The sequence below is a fragment of the Nerophis ophidion genome, linkage group LG08 (assembly GCF_033978795.1).
Source record: "Nerophis ophidion isolate RoL-2023_Sa linkage group LG08, RoL_Noph_v1.0, whole genome shotgun sequence".
Classification (NCBI taxonomy): Eukaryota; Metazoa; Chordata; class Actinopteri; order Syngnathiformes; family Syngnathidae; genus Nerophis; species Nerophis ophidion.
The window spans coordinates 2,290,937-2,304,906 of NC_084618.1; the positions used below are offsets into that span (position 1 = coordinate 2,290,937).

General features: G+C 36.5%; 1 protein-coding gene across 2 annotated transcripts in view; it reads left to right on the forward strand.

The window, feature by feature from the left end:
* The window catches only part of LOC133557194 (rab GTPase-activating protein 1), a 125,899-nt gene that overhangs the window by 16,894 nt on the left and 95,035 nt on the right, over nt 1–13,970 (forward strand). For both annotated transcript variants that reach the window (XM_061907470.1, XM_061907471.1), the window contains 3 exons: nt 3,599–3,762; nt 6,922–7,032; nt 8,861–8,927. In XM_061907470.1, the coding sequence (XP_061763454.1) occupies nt 3,599–3,762; nt 6,922–7,032; nt 8,861–8,927 (342 nt within the window). The remainder of the gene's footprint in view (nt 1–3,598; nt 3,763–6,921; nt 7,033–8,860; nt 8,928–13,970) is intronic.

Genomic DNA, 13,970 nt, shown 5'->3' on the forward strand with positions numbered 1-13,970 from the left:
CAGCTCAATATGTCAATATAGCAGCAAAAGCTGGTTATCTCTCTGAGATTACAGCGCCACTAAAAGTAGTTCCTCTGCCTTAGCGCGTATGTATGTAACGGCATGTATTGTTGGTGCTTTTTGGAGTACTTCATGGGCGGAATAGTGTACTCCCATTACCATTACCCGTATTGTTAGCCACCTCCTACTTGCCATATTTTACCACTTAGAATGCATTTAAGAAAAAGTTGTCTTACATAAGTATTGTGGATGACAGGCACAATTCCCCCCAAAAAGTTGTAATGTGGGTTCACCAACACGCTGATATGGCTGCCAGCCCCACAGCATGGCCCACAGGGGGGGGGGGTGTCAGTGTGAGGGAGCTTCCCCTGCTGCAAAGGAGTTATGTCACACACTCCAGGCTGTGTTGCAGCGCTCACATTTCCCACGCACACAAAGTAGCATCCCTCAGGAAGAAGAGGTGACAAGGAGAGGATGTGTCAGCGCGTGTGTGCTTCACAGCCTCCCACAATTCTCCTTAAAATGTCTGCTTCATGTTGACTGAGTGTGCAGTGTTTCTTTGGAAAGGTTATGTCAAATTGGGATTAGGGATGGTCATTAAAATGTTGATGGAGGAACTCAGCGGTTGATTGTGGGTGTGGATAAAACCTCACAAATGAACCAAAAAGATTGATTGGATGGATGTGGGTGAAACCTCACAAATGAACCCAAAAGATTGATTGGATGGATGTGGGAAAAACCTCACAAATGAACCAAAAATATTGTTTGGATGGATGTGGGAAAAACCTCACAAATTAACCAAAAATATTGTGTGGATGGATGTGGGAAAACCTCACAAATGAACCTAAAATATTGATTGGATGGATGTGGGAAAAAGCTCACAAATGAACCCAAAAGATTGATTGGATGGATGTGGGAAAAAGCTCACAAATGAACCCAAAAGATTGATTGGATGGATGTGGGAAAAAGCTCACAAATGAACCTAAAATATTGATTGGATGGATATGGGAAAAACTTCTAAAATGAACCAAGAAGATTGTGTGGATGGATGTGGGGAAAACCTCACAAATGAACCATAAATATTGTGTGGTTGGATTTGGGTAAAACCTCACAAATGAACCAAAAATATTGTGTGGATGGATGTGGGAAAAAGCTCACAAATGAACCCAAAAGATTGATTGGGTGGATGTGGGAAAAACCTCACAAATGAACCAAAAAGATTGATTGGATGGATGTGGGGAAAAACCTCACAAATGAACCAAAAAGATACTGTGGATGGATGTGGGAAAACCTCACAAATGAACCTGAAATATTGATTGAATGGATGTGGGAAAAACTTCACAAATTAACCAAAAAGATTGTGTGGATGGTTGTGGGAAAACCTCACAAATGTACCTAAAATATTTATTGGATGGATGAGGGAAAAACTTCACAAATGAACCAAGAAGATTGTGTGGATGGATGTGGGGAAAACCTCACAAATCAACCATAAATAGTGTGTGGTTGGATTTGGGGAAAACCTCACAAATGAACCAAGAAGATTGTGTGGATGGATGTTGGGAAAATTTGACAATAACCAAAAATAGTGTGTGGTTGGATTTGGGGAAAACCTCACAAATGAACCAAAAAGATTTTGTAGATGGATGTTGGGAAAATTTGACAAAAGAAGCAAAAAGATTGTGTGGATGGATGCGGGGAAAAACCTCACAAATGAACCATAAATATTGTGTGGATGAATGTGGGGAAAACCTCAAAATGAAGCTAAATGATTGTGTGGATGGATGTTGGGAAAACCTCACAAATGAACCAAAAAGATTGATTGGATGGATGTGGGTGAAACCTCACAAATGAACCCAAAAGATTGATTGGATGGATGTGGGAAAAAGCTCACAAATAAACCAAAAATATTGTTTGAATGGATGTGGGAAAAACCTCACAAATGAACCAAAAATATTGTGTGGATGGATGTGGGAAAACCTCACAAATGAACCTAAAATATTGATTGGATGGATGTGGGAAAAAGCTCACAAATGAACCCAAAAGATTGTTTGGATGGATGTGGGAAAAAGCTCACAAATGAACCAAAAATATTGTTTGGATGGATGTGGGAAAAAGCTCACAAATGAACCAAAAATATTGTGTGGATGGATGTGGGAAAACCTCACAAATGAACCTAAAATATTGATTGGATGGATGTGGGAAAAACTTCACAAATGAACCAAGAAGATTGTGTGGATGGATGTGGGAAAAACCTCACAAATGAACCATAAATATTGTGTGGTTGGATTTGGGGAAAACCTCACAAATGAACCAAAAAGATTTTGTAGATGGATGTTGGGAAAATTTGACAAAAGAAGCAAAAAGATTGTGTGGATGGATGCGGGGCAAAACCTCACAAATGAACCATAAATATTGTGTGGATGAATGTGGGGAAAACCTCACAAATGAAGCTAAATGATTGTGTGGATGGATGTTGGGAAAACCTCACAAATGAACCATAAATATTGTGTGGATGAATGTGGGGAAAACCTCACAAATGAAGCTAAATGATTGTGTGGATGGATGGTGGGAAAACCTCACAAATGAACCTAAAATATTTATTGGATGGATGTGGGAAAAACTTCACAAATGAACCAAGAAGATTGTGTGGACCGATGTGGGGAAAACCTCACAAATGAACCATAAATAGTGTGTGGTTGGATTTGGGGAAAACCTCACAAATGAACCAAGAAGATTGTGTGGATGGATGTTGGGAAAATTTGACAATAACCATAAATAGTGTGTGGTTGGATTTGGGGAAAACCTCACAAATGAACCAAAAAGATTTTGTAGATGGATGTTGGGAAAATTTGACAAAAGAAGCAAAAAGATTGTGTGGATGGATGCGGGGAAAAACCTCACAAATGAACCATAAATATTGTGTGGATGAATGTGGGGAAAACCTCACAAATGAAGCTAAATGATTGTGTGGATGGATGTTGGGAAAACCTCACAAATGAAGCAAAAAGATTGTGTGGATAGATGCGGGGGAAAAAAACTCACAAATGAACAATAAATATTGTGTGGATGGATGTGGGGAAAACCTCACAAATGAAGCATAAATAATGTGTGGATGGATGCGGGGAAAACGCTGACAAATGAAGCAAAAAGATAGTTTGAGGTGAGGATGATATACAGTATCTGCCATGGCTCCATGCTTTGGTTTGACATGTCTGGACTCTTGCCGGTCCCAAACACACACAACAGGTCCCACTATGTTGGAATATGTCCCCTTTAAGGACACTTGTTATACTAATATTGGCCTGGTATCACACAACCAAGGAAGGATTGATACCGACTGGCATGTAAATGGTGATATCATGTGCGATACTAGCAGCCTGAACGGACTGGTTAGAGCTCCAAGAACCGGAGCGGATGAAAGATTGACAGTCCAAGTGAGTCGGTACATTTTATGTGGAGTGCTTCACTTGGTTCAAATACAAACAGTACAAAGAAAAGGAGCAACAACAGAGATCAAATAATAGAAATAATCAAATCATAACAATGGAATGTCTTCTTGTCCTCGTCATCTTCATACAGCTTTGTTTGTGCTGCGCAGGTGAGCAGGATACTGTACAGCTTCGCCACCGCCTTCCGCCGCTCAGCTAAGAAGGCGGCGCTGGCGGCGTCCCATCAGGCCGCGCCGCTGACGCCGGACAGCGACTTGTTTACCTTCACCGTCAGCCTGGAGATCAAGGAGGACGACGGCAAGGGCACCTTCAGGTACTCACGGCAGTGTGGGAAGCAACAAGTCAAATGAAATAAGAAAGGGAAAAGCAGTATTAACATTTAGGATTGAATTCCATCATATTTGTTGGATCAAAGGTGTCCAAACTGTTTCCACTGAGGGCCACACACTGAAAAATCAAAGCATTTTGATTGTTTTAATTTTCCAAACCAATATACATTATTTTTTTCAAATTTGGTCCCAGCTACCCAGAAGGGTCTTTGTCGGATTTTTTTTTTTTAAATAAGTCAGATATTATTTTAAAAAATTCTTTATAACCTTAAATTTCTCCCAAAATGTCAAAGTGGTTTCATGTAAAATCATCGGAGCCTTCAGTAGCTCAAGAGTTCATAACATTGATTTTTATAAAACTGTTTTGTATTTTTTACCCTTTTTTCATATGGCAAAATGTTTGACAAAATATGCTATATTTGATGTGAAGTCATTAAAGCCTTGAATAGGTCAGTCATTCATTGCAATATTGACTTTGATTCATTATTATTTTTTGAAGAACGACGGTTCAAAAATATCTTAAACACTGTTGGATCCCCTGCGATGAGGTGGCGACTTGTCCAGGGTGTACCCCGCCTTCCGCCCGATTGTAGCTGAGATAGGCGCCAGCGCCCCCCGCGACCCCGAAAGGGAATAAGCGGTAGTAAATGGATGGATGGACTGTTGGATCCCACTCGTGTTTGAAAATAATTGATACATTTTTTGGAAAATTTCATCACTTAAGTCTTTAGGTCAGCTTGAGATTGAGCCGCCATTTTAATTTTTAACATTTTTCTTTTTCTTTTATATAGCAAAAAGCAAAATGTATGACAAAATATGCAATATTTTCCCCCAAAATATTTGAAAGTGTAATTATTAGTAAATAAATAAAGTGGAAATATTTGATGTGAAGTGAAGTGAATCATATTTATATAGCGCTTTTCTCTAGTGACTCAAAGCGCTTTACATAGTGAAACCCAATATCTAAGTTACATTTAAACCAGTGTGGGTAGCATTTGGAGCACGTGGGTAAAGTGTCTTGCCCAAGGACACAACGGCAGTGACTAGGATGGCGGAAGCGGGAATCGAACCTGCAACTCTAAAGTTGCTGGCATGGCCCCTCTACCAACCGAGCTATACCGCCCCACAGTAATTGAAGTTCAATGATTCATAACAATACTGATTTTGACTCATTATTATTTTTGGAGGAATGACAGTTTAAAAATAAATATCTTAAACACTTTTGGATCCCACTCATAAAAGTTTTTAGAAATAACTGATACATTTTTTGGAACATTTCATCGCTTAAGTCTTTAGGTCAGCTTGAGATCGAGCCGCCATTTTAATTTTTAACATTTTTCTTTTTCTTTTATATAGCAAAAAGCTAAATATATGACAAAATATGCAATATTTTCCCCCAAAATATTTGAAAGTGTAATTATTAGTAAATAAATGAAGTGGAAATATTTGATGTGAAGTAATTGAAGGTCAATGATTCATAACGATATTGATTTTGACTCACTATTATTTTTTGAGGAATGACAGTTTAAACATAAATATTTTAAACACTTTTGGATCCCACTCATAAAAGTTTTTAGAAATAACTGATACATTTTTTGGAACATTTCATCGCTTAAGTCTTTAGGTCAGTTTGAGATCGAGCCGCCATTTTAATTTTTAACATTTTTCTTTTTCTTTTATATAGCAAAAGCTAAATATATGACAAAATATGCAATATTTTCCCCCAAAATATTTGAAAGTGTAATTATTAGTAAATAAATAAAGTGGAAATATTTGATGTGAAGTAATTGAAGGTCAATGATTCATAACGATATTGATTTTGACTCACTATTATTTTTTGAGGAATGACAGTTTAAACATAAATATTTTAAACACTTTTGGATCCCACTCATAAAAGTTTTTAGAAATAACGATACATTTTTTGGAACATTTCATCGCTTAAGTCTTTAGGTCAGTTTGAGATCGAGCCGCCATTTTAATTTTTAACATTTTTATTTTTATTTCATATAGCAAAAAGCTAAATATATGACAAAATATGCAATATTTTCCCCAACAACATTTGAAAGTGTATGATCTGTAAATAAATAAAGTGTAAATATTTGATGTGAAGTAATTGAAGGTCAATGATTCATAACAATACTGATTTTGATTCATTATTATTTTTTGAGGAATGAAAATAAATATTTTTTGATCTCACTCTTAAAAGTGTTTAGAAATAATTGATACATTTTTTGAATATCTCAATGTTTAAGTCTTTAGGTCAACTTGAGATCTAGCTGTCATTTAATTTTAAAAATGTTTTTGTTTTATATAGCAAAAAGCAAAATGTATGACAAAATATGCAATATTTTCCCCCAAAATATTTCAAAGTGTGATTATTAGTAAATAAATAAAGTGTAAATATTTGAGGTGAAGTAATTGAAGGTCAATAATTCATAACAATACAGATTTAGGTTGATTATTATGTTTGAGCAATGCTAGTTTTAAAGAGTCAACATTGCAACTTGTTACATTTCACCTGTTTGCCCGGAGCGGCATGGCGTAGTCGGTAGAGCGGCCGGCCAGAAACCCGAAAGTTGCAGATTCGCTTCCCACCTATTGACATCCAAAAAATAGCTGCCGTTGTGTCCTTGGGCAGGACACTTCACTCTTTGCCCCCGGTGCCGCTCACACTGGTGAATGAATGATGAATGAATGATTGGTGGTGGTCGGAGGGGCCGTAGGTGCAAACTGGCAGCCACGCTCCCGTCAGTCTACCCCAGGGCAGCTGTTTCATTACAGATGTAGCTTACCACCACCATCGTGTGAAGGAATGTTGAGTCCTACTTCTCTGTGAGCGCTTTGAGTGTTTAGAAAAAGCGTGATATAAATCTAAGTTGTTTGCTCTTTTATTACACTTTATTTTTTAGAATGTGGCGCTAATGGCCAGAGTTTGGACACCCCTGGCTTGGAAGAGTCTCTAATATATGGTCTTCAAATGTATTGAATGTTGCATTTTTGTTTAGTGAAATTTAGTAGAGGAATGTCACCATTTTCCATGAAAATGGAGCGTGGTGGTGTTAATATCTCCTTCTCGTTGATGTTGGTTGTGTGGTGAGGATTGCTTTCACTTGTGATGGATGTCCCTGTTCTCCTCCGACCAGCGCTGTGGCCAAGGACAAGGACAAGCAGAGCTTCAAGCTGCGTGCAGGCATGGGCAAGAAAATAGTCATCTATGTGCAGCAGACGTCCAACAAGGAGCTGGCCATCGAGAGGTATTGATCGTAACAAACACTCCTGCTAGCCTGTTAGCTCGCTCACGGGTGCAAGCGGCCCAAATGGGTTTCAGAGATAGGGTGAGAAGATCTGTCACTCGGGAGGAGATGAAAGTCAAGCCGCTGCTCCTCCACATGGAGAGGAGTCAGATGAGGTCCTAAACAATCAATCAATGTTTATTTATATAGCCCCAAATCACAAATGTCTCAAAGGACTGCACAAATCATTACGACTACAACATCCTCGGAAGAACCCACAAAAGGGCAAGGAAAACTCACACCCAGTGGGCAGGGAGAATTCACATCCAGTGGGACGCCAGTGACAATGCTGACTATGAGAAACCTTGGAGAGGACCTCAGATGTGGGCAACCCCCCCCCCCCTCTAGGGGACCGAAAGCAATGGATGTCGAGCGGGTCTAACATGATACTGTGAAAGTTCAATCCATAGTGGCTCCAAGACAGCAGCGAGAGTCCCGTCCACAGGAAACCATCTCAAGCGGATCAGCAGCGTAGAGATGTCTTCAACCGATACAGGCGAGCGGTCCATCCTGGGTCCCGACGAGCGGTCCATCCTGGGTCTCGACTCTGGACAGTCAGTACTTCATCCATGGTCATCGGACCGGACCCCCTCCACAAGGGAGGGGGGGACATAGGAGAAAGAAAAGAAGCGGCAGATCAACTGGTCTAAAAAGGCTCCATAGTGGCTCCAAGACAGCAGCGAGAGTCCCGTCCACCGGAAACCATCTCAAGCGGATCAGCAGCGTAGAGATGTCTCCAACCGATACAGGCGAGCGGTCCATCCTGGGTCCTGACGAGCGGTCCATCCTGGGTCTCGACTCTGGACAGTCAGTACTTCATCCATGGTCATCGGACCGGACCCCCTCCACAAGGTAGGGGGGGACATAGGGACATAAACACATCCCTAGATCCGACCCAGGACACGTTGGGAAGACTATGTCTCCCCAACGGAGGAGCTGGAGAAAAGTGACTGGGGAGGGGGAAGTCTGGGCTTCTCTGCTTAGGCTGCTGCCCCCGCGACCCCACCTTGGATAAGCGGAATAAAATGGATAGATGGATGATTTTCTTCTTCATGTTATTCTTCTTTTTGTAGTTCTTCTCGTTCTTTCTCATGTTCATGTTTCTATTCTGCTTACTGTTCCTCTTATTGTTTTTGTTCTGCTTCTTATTCCTTCTCCTATTCCTGTCATTCTTCTTCTTCTTTACCTTTTTCCTCTTTTTTTCTTGTTCTCCTTTTCCCTTTTCTCCTAATTTCTTCTTGTTTTTCTCTTACTTTTTCTTCTTCTTTTCTTCATAGCGTTTTCCTTATTCTTCTTTCTATTCCTATTCTCATTCCAATTTTTACTGTGGTCATTATTGTGTTGTAATAGTAATTGGTATTTTTGGTTTTTATTTTTTTAGAACAGAATATATCTTTATTGTCATTGTACAACGAAATTGCGAGCAAAAACTAATGTAGTGCAAATTCATCACAACACATAAGAACATAAAAGATGGTACTGAGATAATTGTATGAAATAGCAAGCACGCAGCTCACATGCACGCTCATTCTTGTTTAGGTCTTGTGTTCAGCAACACTATTGCTCGCGGGTAAAAAAGTCTTCTTAAAACTGTTTGTCTGGCATTTTATTGTCCTGTATCTCCTGCCCGGGGGCAGCAGTTGAAAAATGTGATATCTGCGGTGAGATGGGCCCCTTTTAATGTTTTGGGCCTTTTTGAGGCACTGTACACTTCATCTAGGGAGGGGAAAGAGTTTGCTGTTGTTCTTAGGGTATTTACGTTGTAATAATATTTAGTTTTACTCTGCAGGTGTTTTGGTCTTCTGCTGAGCCCTGGCAAGAATGTCAAGAACAGCGACATGCATCTCCTGGACCTGGTGGGTGAACCTTTATACCCTGGCCCCTAAAAGTGTCATCCAATTTGTTGAAAGGGTATCTTCTGTCTGCAAATGACACCATAAAGTGCAAACAAAAACATAAAGGATATTATGACAATAATAGATTTCATTTGTAAGAGCACTTTACATTGAACAAACAACCTTAAATTGCTCACAGTGCATTTAAAAAACAACAACGCTAGAACCACAAATACCTGCCCCCGGCAAGTAAAATAAATAGTAAAAAAATAAATACTAGAACAGCCTAATAGCTAGAACTAGCACACATATATCAAAAAAAAAAAAAGCCTTTTTTAAAAGCATCCACAGTTTGTGGTGCCCCCAGGGGGTCAGGGAGAGCATTCCGCAGACTGGGAGCAGTGGCGCAGAAAGCCCGGTCTCCCATAGTTGGGAGCTTTGTCCTCGGAGGTTGGAGGAGGTTATGTGGAGGATTTGGGGGTGAGCAGTTCTTTGAGGTAGAGGGGAGCATTTCCACGGAGGCACTGGTGAGTTAGTAATATTAGTCTTTTAGTCCTCAGGTCATTGTCATCTCAGTCCAACACAACTGGACTCTTTGCTTTGTCTCACAATACATTTTGCCTCTCATTCGCGTCGTAGGCGTCATCACTTCATGATCATAGACTTCGATTGATCAGACTAGATCTGACCAATATGTATATATAAACACACATATATACAGCCTATACATATGTATATATAAACACACACATACAGCCTATACATATGTATATATAAACACACATATAGAGCATATACATATGTACAGTATATATACAGTAAACACACATATATAGCCTATACATATGTACATATAAACACACATATAGAGCCTATACATATGTATATATAAACACACATACAGAGCCTATACACATGTATGTATAAACACTCATATATAGCCTATACATATGTATATATAAACACACACATATATCTATAGCCTATACATATGTACATATAAACACACATATATACAGCCTATACATATGTATATATAAACACACACATAGAGCCTATACATATGTACATATAAACACACATTTAGAGCATATACATATATGTATATATAAACACACACATAGAGCCTATACATATGTATATATAAACACACACATAGAGCCTATACATATGTATATATAAACACACATAGAGCCTATACATATGTATATATAAACACACATATATACAGCCTATACATATGTATATACAAACACACATAGAGCCTATACATATGTATATATAAACACACATATACAGCCTATACATATGTATATATAAACACACACATAGAGCCTATACATATGTACATATAAACACACATATAGAGCATATACATATATGTATATATAAACACACACATAGAGCCTATACATATGTATATATAAACACACACATAGAGCCTATACATATGTATATATAAACACACATAGAGCCTATACATATGTATATATAAACACACATATATACAGCCTATACATATGTATATACAAACACACATAGAGCCTATACATATGTATATATAAACACACATATACAGCCTATACATATGTATATATAAACACACATAAAGCCTATACATATGTATGTATAAACACACATATATACAGCCTATACATATGTATATATAAACACACATAGAGCCTATACATATGTATGTATAAACACACATATATACAGCCTATACATATGTATATATAAACACACATATATATATAGCCTATACATATGTATATATAAACACACATAGAGCCTATACATATGTATATATAAACACACATAGAGCCTATACATATGTATATATAAACACACATAGAGCCTATACATATGTATGTATAAACACACATATATACAGCCTATACATATGTATATATAAACACACATATACAGCCTATACATATGTATATATAAACACACATATACAGCCTATACATATGTATATACAAACACACATAGAGCCTATACATATGTATATATAAACACACATAGTGCCTATACATATGTATATATAAACACACACATAGTGCCTATACATATGTATATATAAACACACATATATACAGCCTATACATATGTATATATAAACACACATATATACAGCCTATACATATGTATATATAAACACACATAGAGCCTATACATATGTATATATAAACACACATATATACAGCCTATACATATGTATATATAAACACACATATATACAGCCTATACATATGTATATATAAACACACATATATACAGCCTATACATATGTATATACAAACACACATATATACAGCCTATACATATGTATATATAAACACACTTAGAGTCTATACATATGTATATATAAACACACACATACAGCCTATACATATGTATATATAAACACACATAGAGTCTATACATATGTATATATAAACACACATATATACAGCCTATACATATGTATATATAAACACACATATATACAGCCTATACATATGTATATATAAACACACATAGAGTCTATACATATGTATATATAAACACACATATATACAGCCTATACATATGTATATATAAACACACATATATACAGCCTATACATATGTATATATAAACACACATAGAGTCTATACATATGTATATATAAACACACACATACAGCCTATACATATGTATATATAAACACACATAGAGTCTATACATATGTATATATAAACACACATATATACAGCCTATACATATGTATATATAAACACACTTAGAGTCTATACATATGTATATATAAACACACACATACAGCCTATACATATGTATATATAAACACACATAGAGTCTATACATATGTATATATAAACACACATATATACAGCCTATACATATGTATATATAAACACACATATATACAGCCTATACATATGTATATATAAACACACATAGAGTCTATACATATGTATATATAAACACACACATACAGCCTATACATATGTATATATAAACACACATAGAGTCTATACATATGTATATATAAACACACATATATACAGCCTATACATATGTATATATAAACACACATATATACAGCCTATACATATGTATATATAAACACACATAGAGTCTATACATATGTATATATAAACACACATATATACAGCCTATACATATGTATATATAAACACACATATATACAGCCTATACATATGTACATATAAACACACATACACATATGTTATTAGTATAATGGGTGTGTAATGAATATCATTTGAAGTATGTTGAAGTGTGCCTCCTGCGTGACGTGACCCCCTGTTGTAAGAGTTGTAGACCATCAGACTGTCGAGCAGATCGAATGTGCCAAACGTAGATGCGGCTTTTTCCCATCATGCATTGCAGGGGATTTAAATGGGTGCAATTTGGAATGATGTGTTGTGCTTGGACATGTTTGAATAGTATCCACAAAGTCCAGTGAGGAGGTTATTTATGTGTGACCACCTGTTTGTTTACTTTATTTGCATTTTTGGGATTAGGTCACATATAAATGCTGTGCTGTTTTTATTCTTCGTCGTCGTCTTCGTTCTTTTTTTCTTCTTCTTCTTCTTCTTCTTCTTGTTCATGAGTGGCAAAGGTTGTTTGGATTGGGTCATATATAAAATGCTGTGCTGTTTTTCTTCTTTGTCGTCTTCTTCTTCTTCTTTTTATCTTCTTCTTCTTGTTCATGAGTGGCAAAGGTTGTTTGGATTGGATCATATGTAAAAATGTTGTGCTGTTTTACTTCTTAGTATTTTTCTTCTCATTATTATTCTTATATTTCTTATTTTTCTTGTTCTTCTTTCTCTTCTTCTTCTTCTTTTTCTTGTTTTTCCTGTTATTCTTCTTCTTCCGTTTTTTTCTTCCTGATCTTCTTTTTCTTTATCCTGTTCTTCTTCTTCTTCATGAGTGGCAAAGGTTGTTTGGATTGGGTCATATATAAAAATACTGTGTTGTCTTACTTCTTCTTTTTATTACTATTATTATTCTTATCTTTCTTATTCTTATTGTTCTTGTTCTTCGTCCTCTTCCTATTCTTCTTTTTCTTTTCCTTCTTCTTCTTGTTCTTCCTCTTCTCTTTCTTCTTGTTTTTCTTTTTCCTTTTCTTCTTCTTCTTCCTGTTCTTCTTTTTCTTCTTCTTGTTCATGAGTGGCAAAGGTTGTTTGGATTGGGTCATAAATAAAAATGTGGTGCTGTTTTTCTTCTTATTATTATTATTATTATTATTGTTATTATCTTTCTTCTTCTTCTTGTTCTTCTTCTTCTTCTTTTTCATCTCCTTCTCCTTCTTGTTCTTGTTCTTTTTTCCGTTCTTCTTCCTCTTTTTTTTCTTGTTCTTTTTCTTCTTCCTGTTCTACTTCTTCTTCTTCATAAGTGGCAAAATTTGTTTGGATTGGGTCATATATAAAAATACTGTGTTGTCTTACTTCTTCTTTTTATTACTATTATTATTCTTATCTTTCTTATTCTTATTGTTCTTGTTCTTCGTCCTCTTCCTATTTTTCTTTTCCTTCTTCTTCTTGTTCTTCCTCTTCTCTTTCTTCTTGTTTTTCTTTTTCCTTTTCTTCTTCTTCCTGTTCTTCTTTTTCTTCTTCTTGTTCATGAGTGGCAAAGGTTGTTTGGATTGGGTCATAAATAAAAATGTGGTGCTGTTTTTCTTCTTATTATTATTATTATTATTATTATTATTATTGTTATTATCTTTCTTCTTGTTGTTCTTCTTCTTCTTCTTTTTCATCTCCTTCTCCTTCTTGTTCTTGTTCTTATTTCCGTTCTTCTTCCTCTTTTTTTTCTTGTTCTTCTTTTTCTTCTTCCTGTTCTACTTCTTCTTCTTCATAAGTGGCAAAATTTGTTTGGATTGGGTCATATATAAAAATGCAGTGCTGTGCACACTTTAGAGTGCAATGGATGGTCATTAAGCTGCATTACTGGAGTCATGCAAAAGGTTGGAGGAAGTATTCTCTCCAAGACGTAAAAGAAGTTCTGTTTGAACCTCCCTGGCTTGAAGTTGTTTTTTTTTGGCTCATGTCCTCC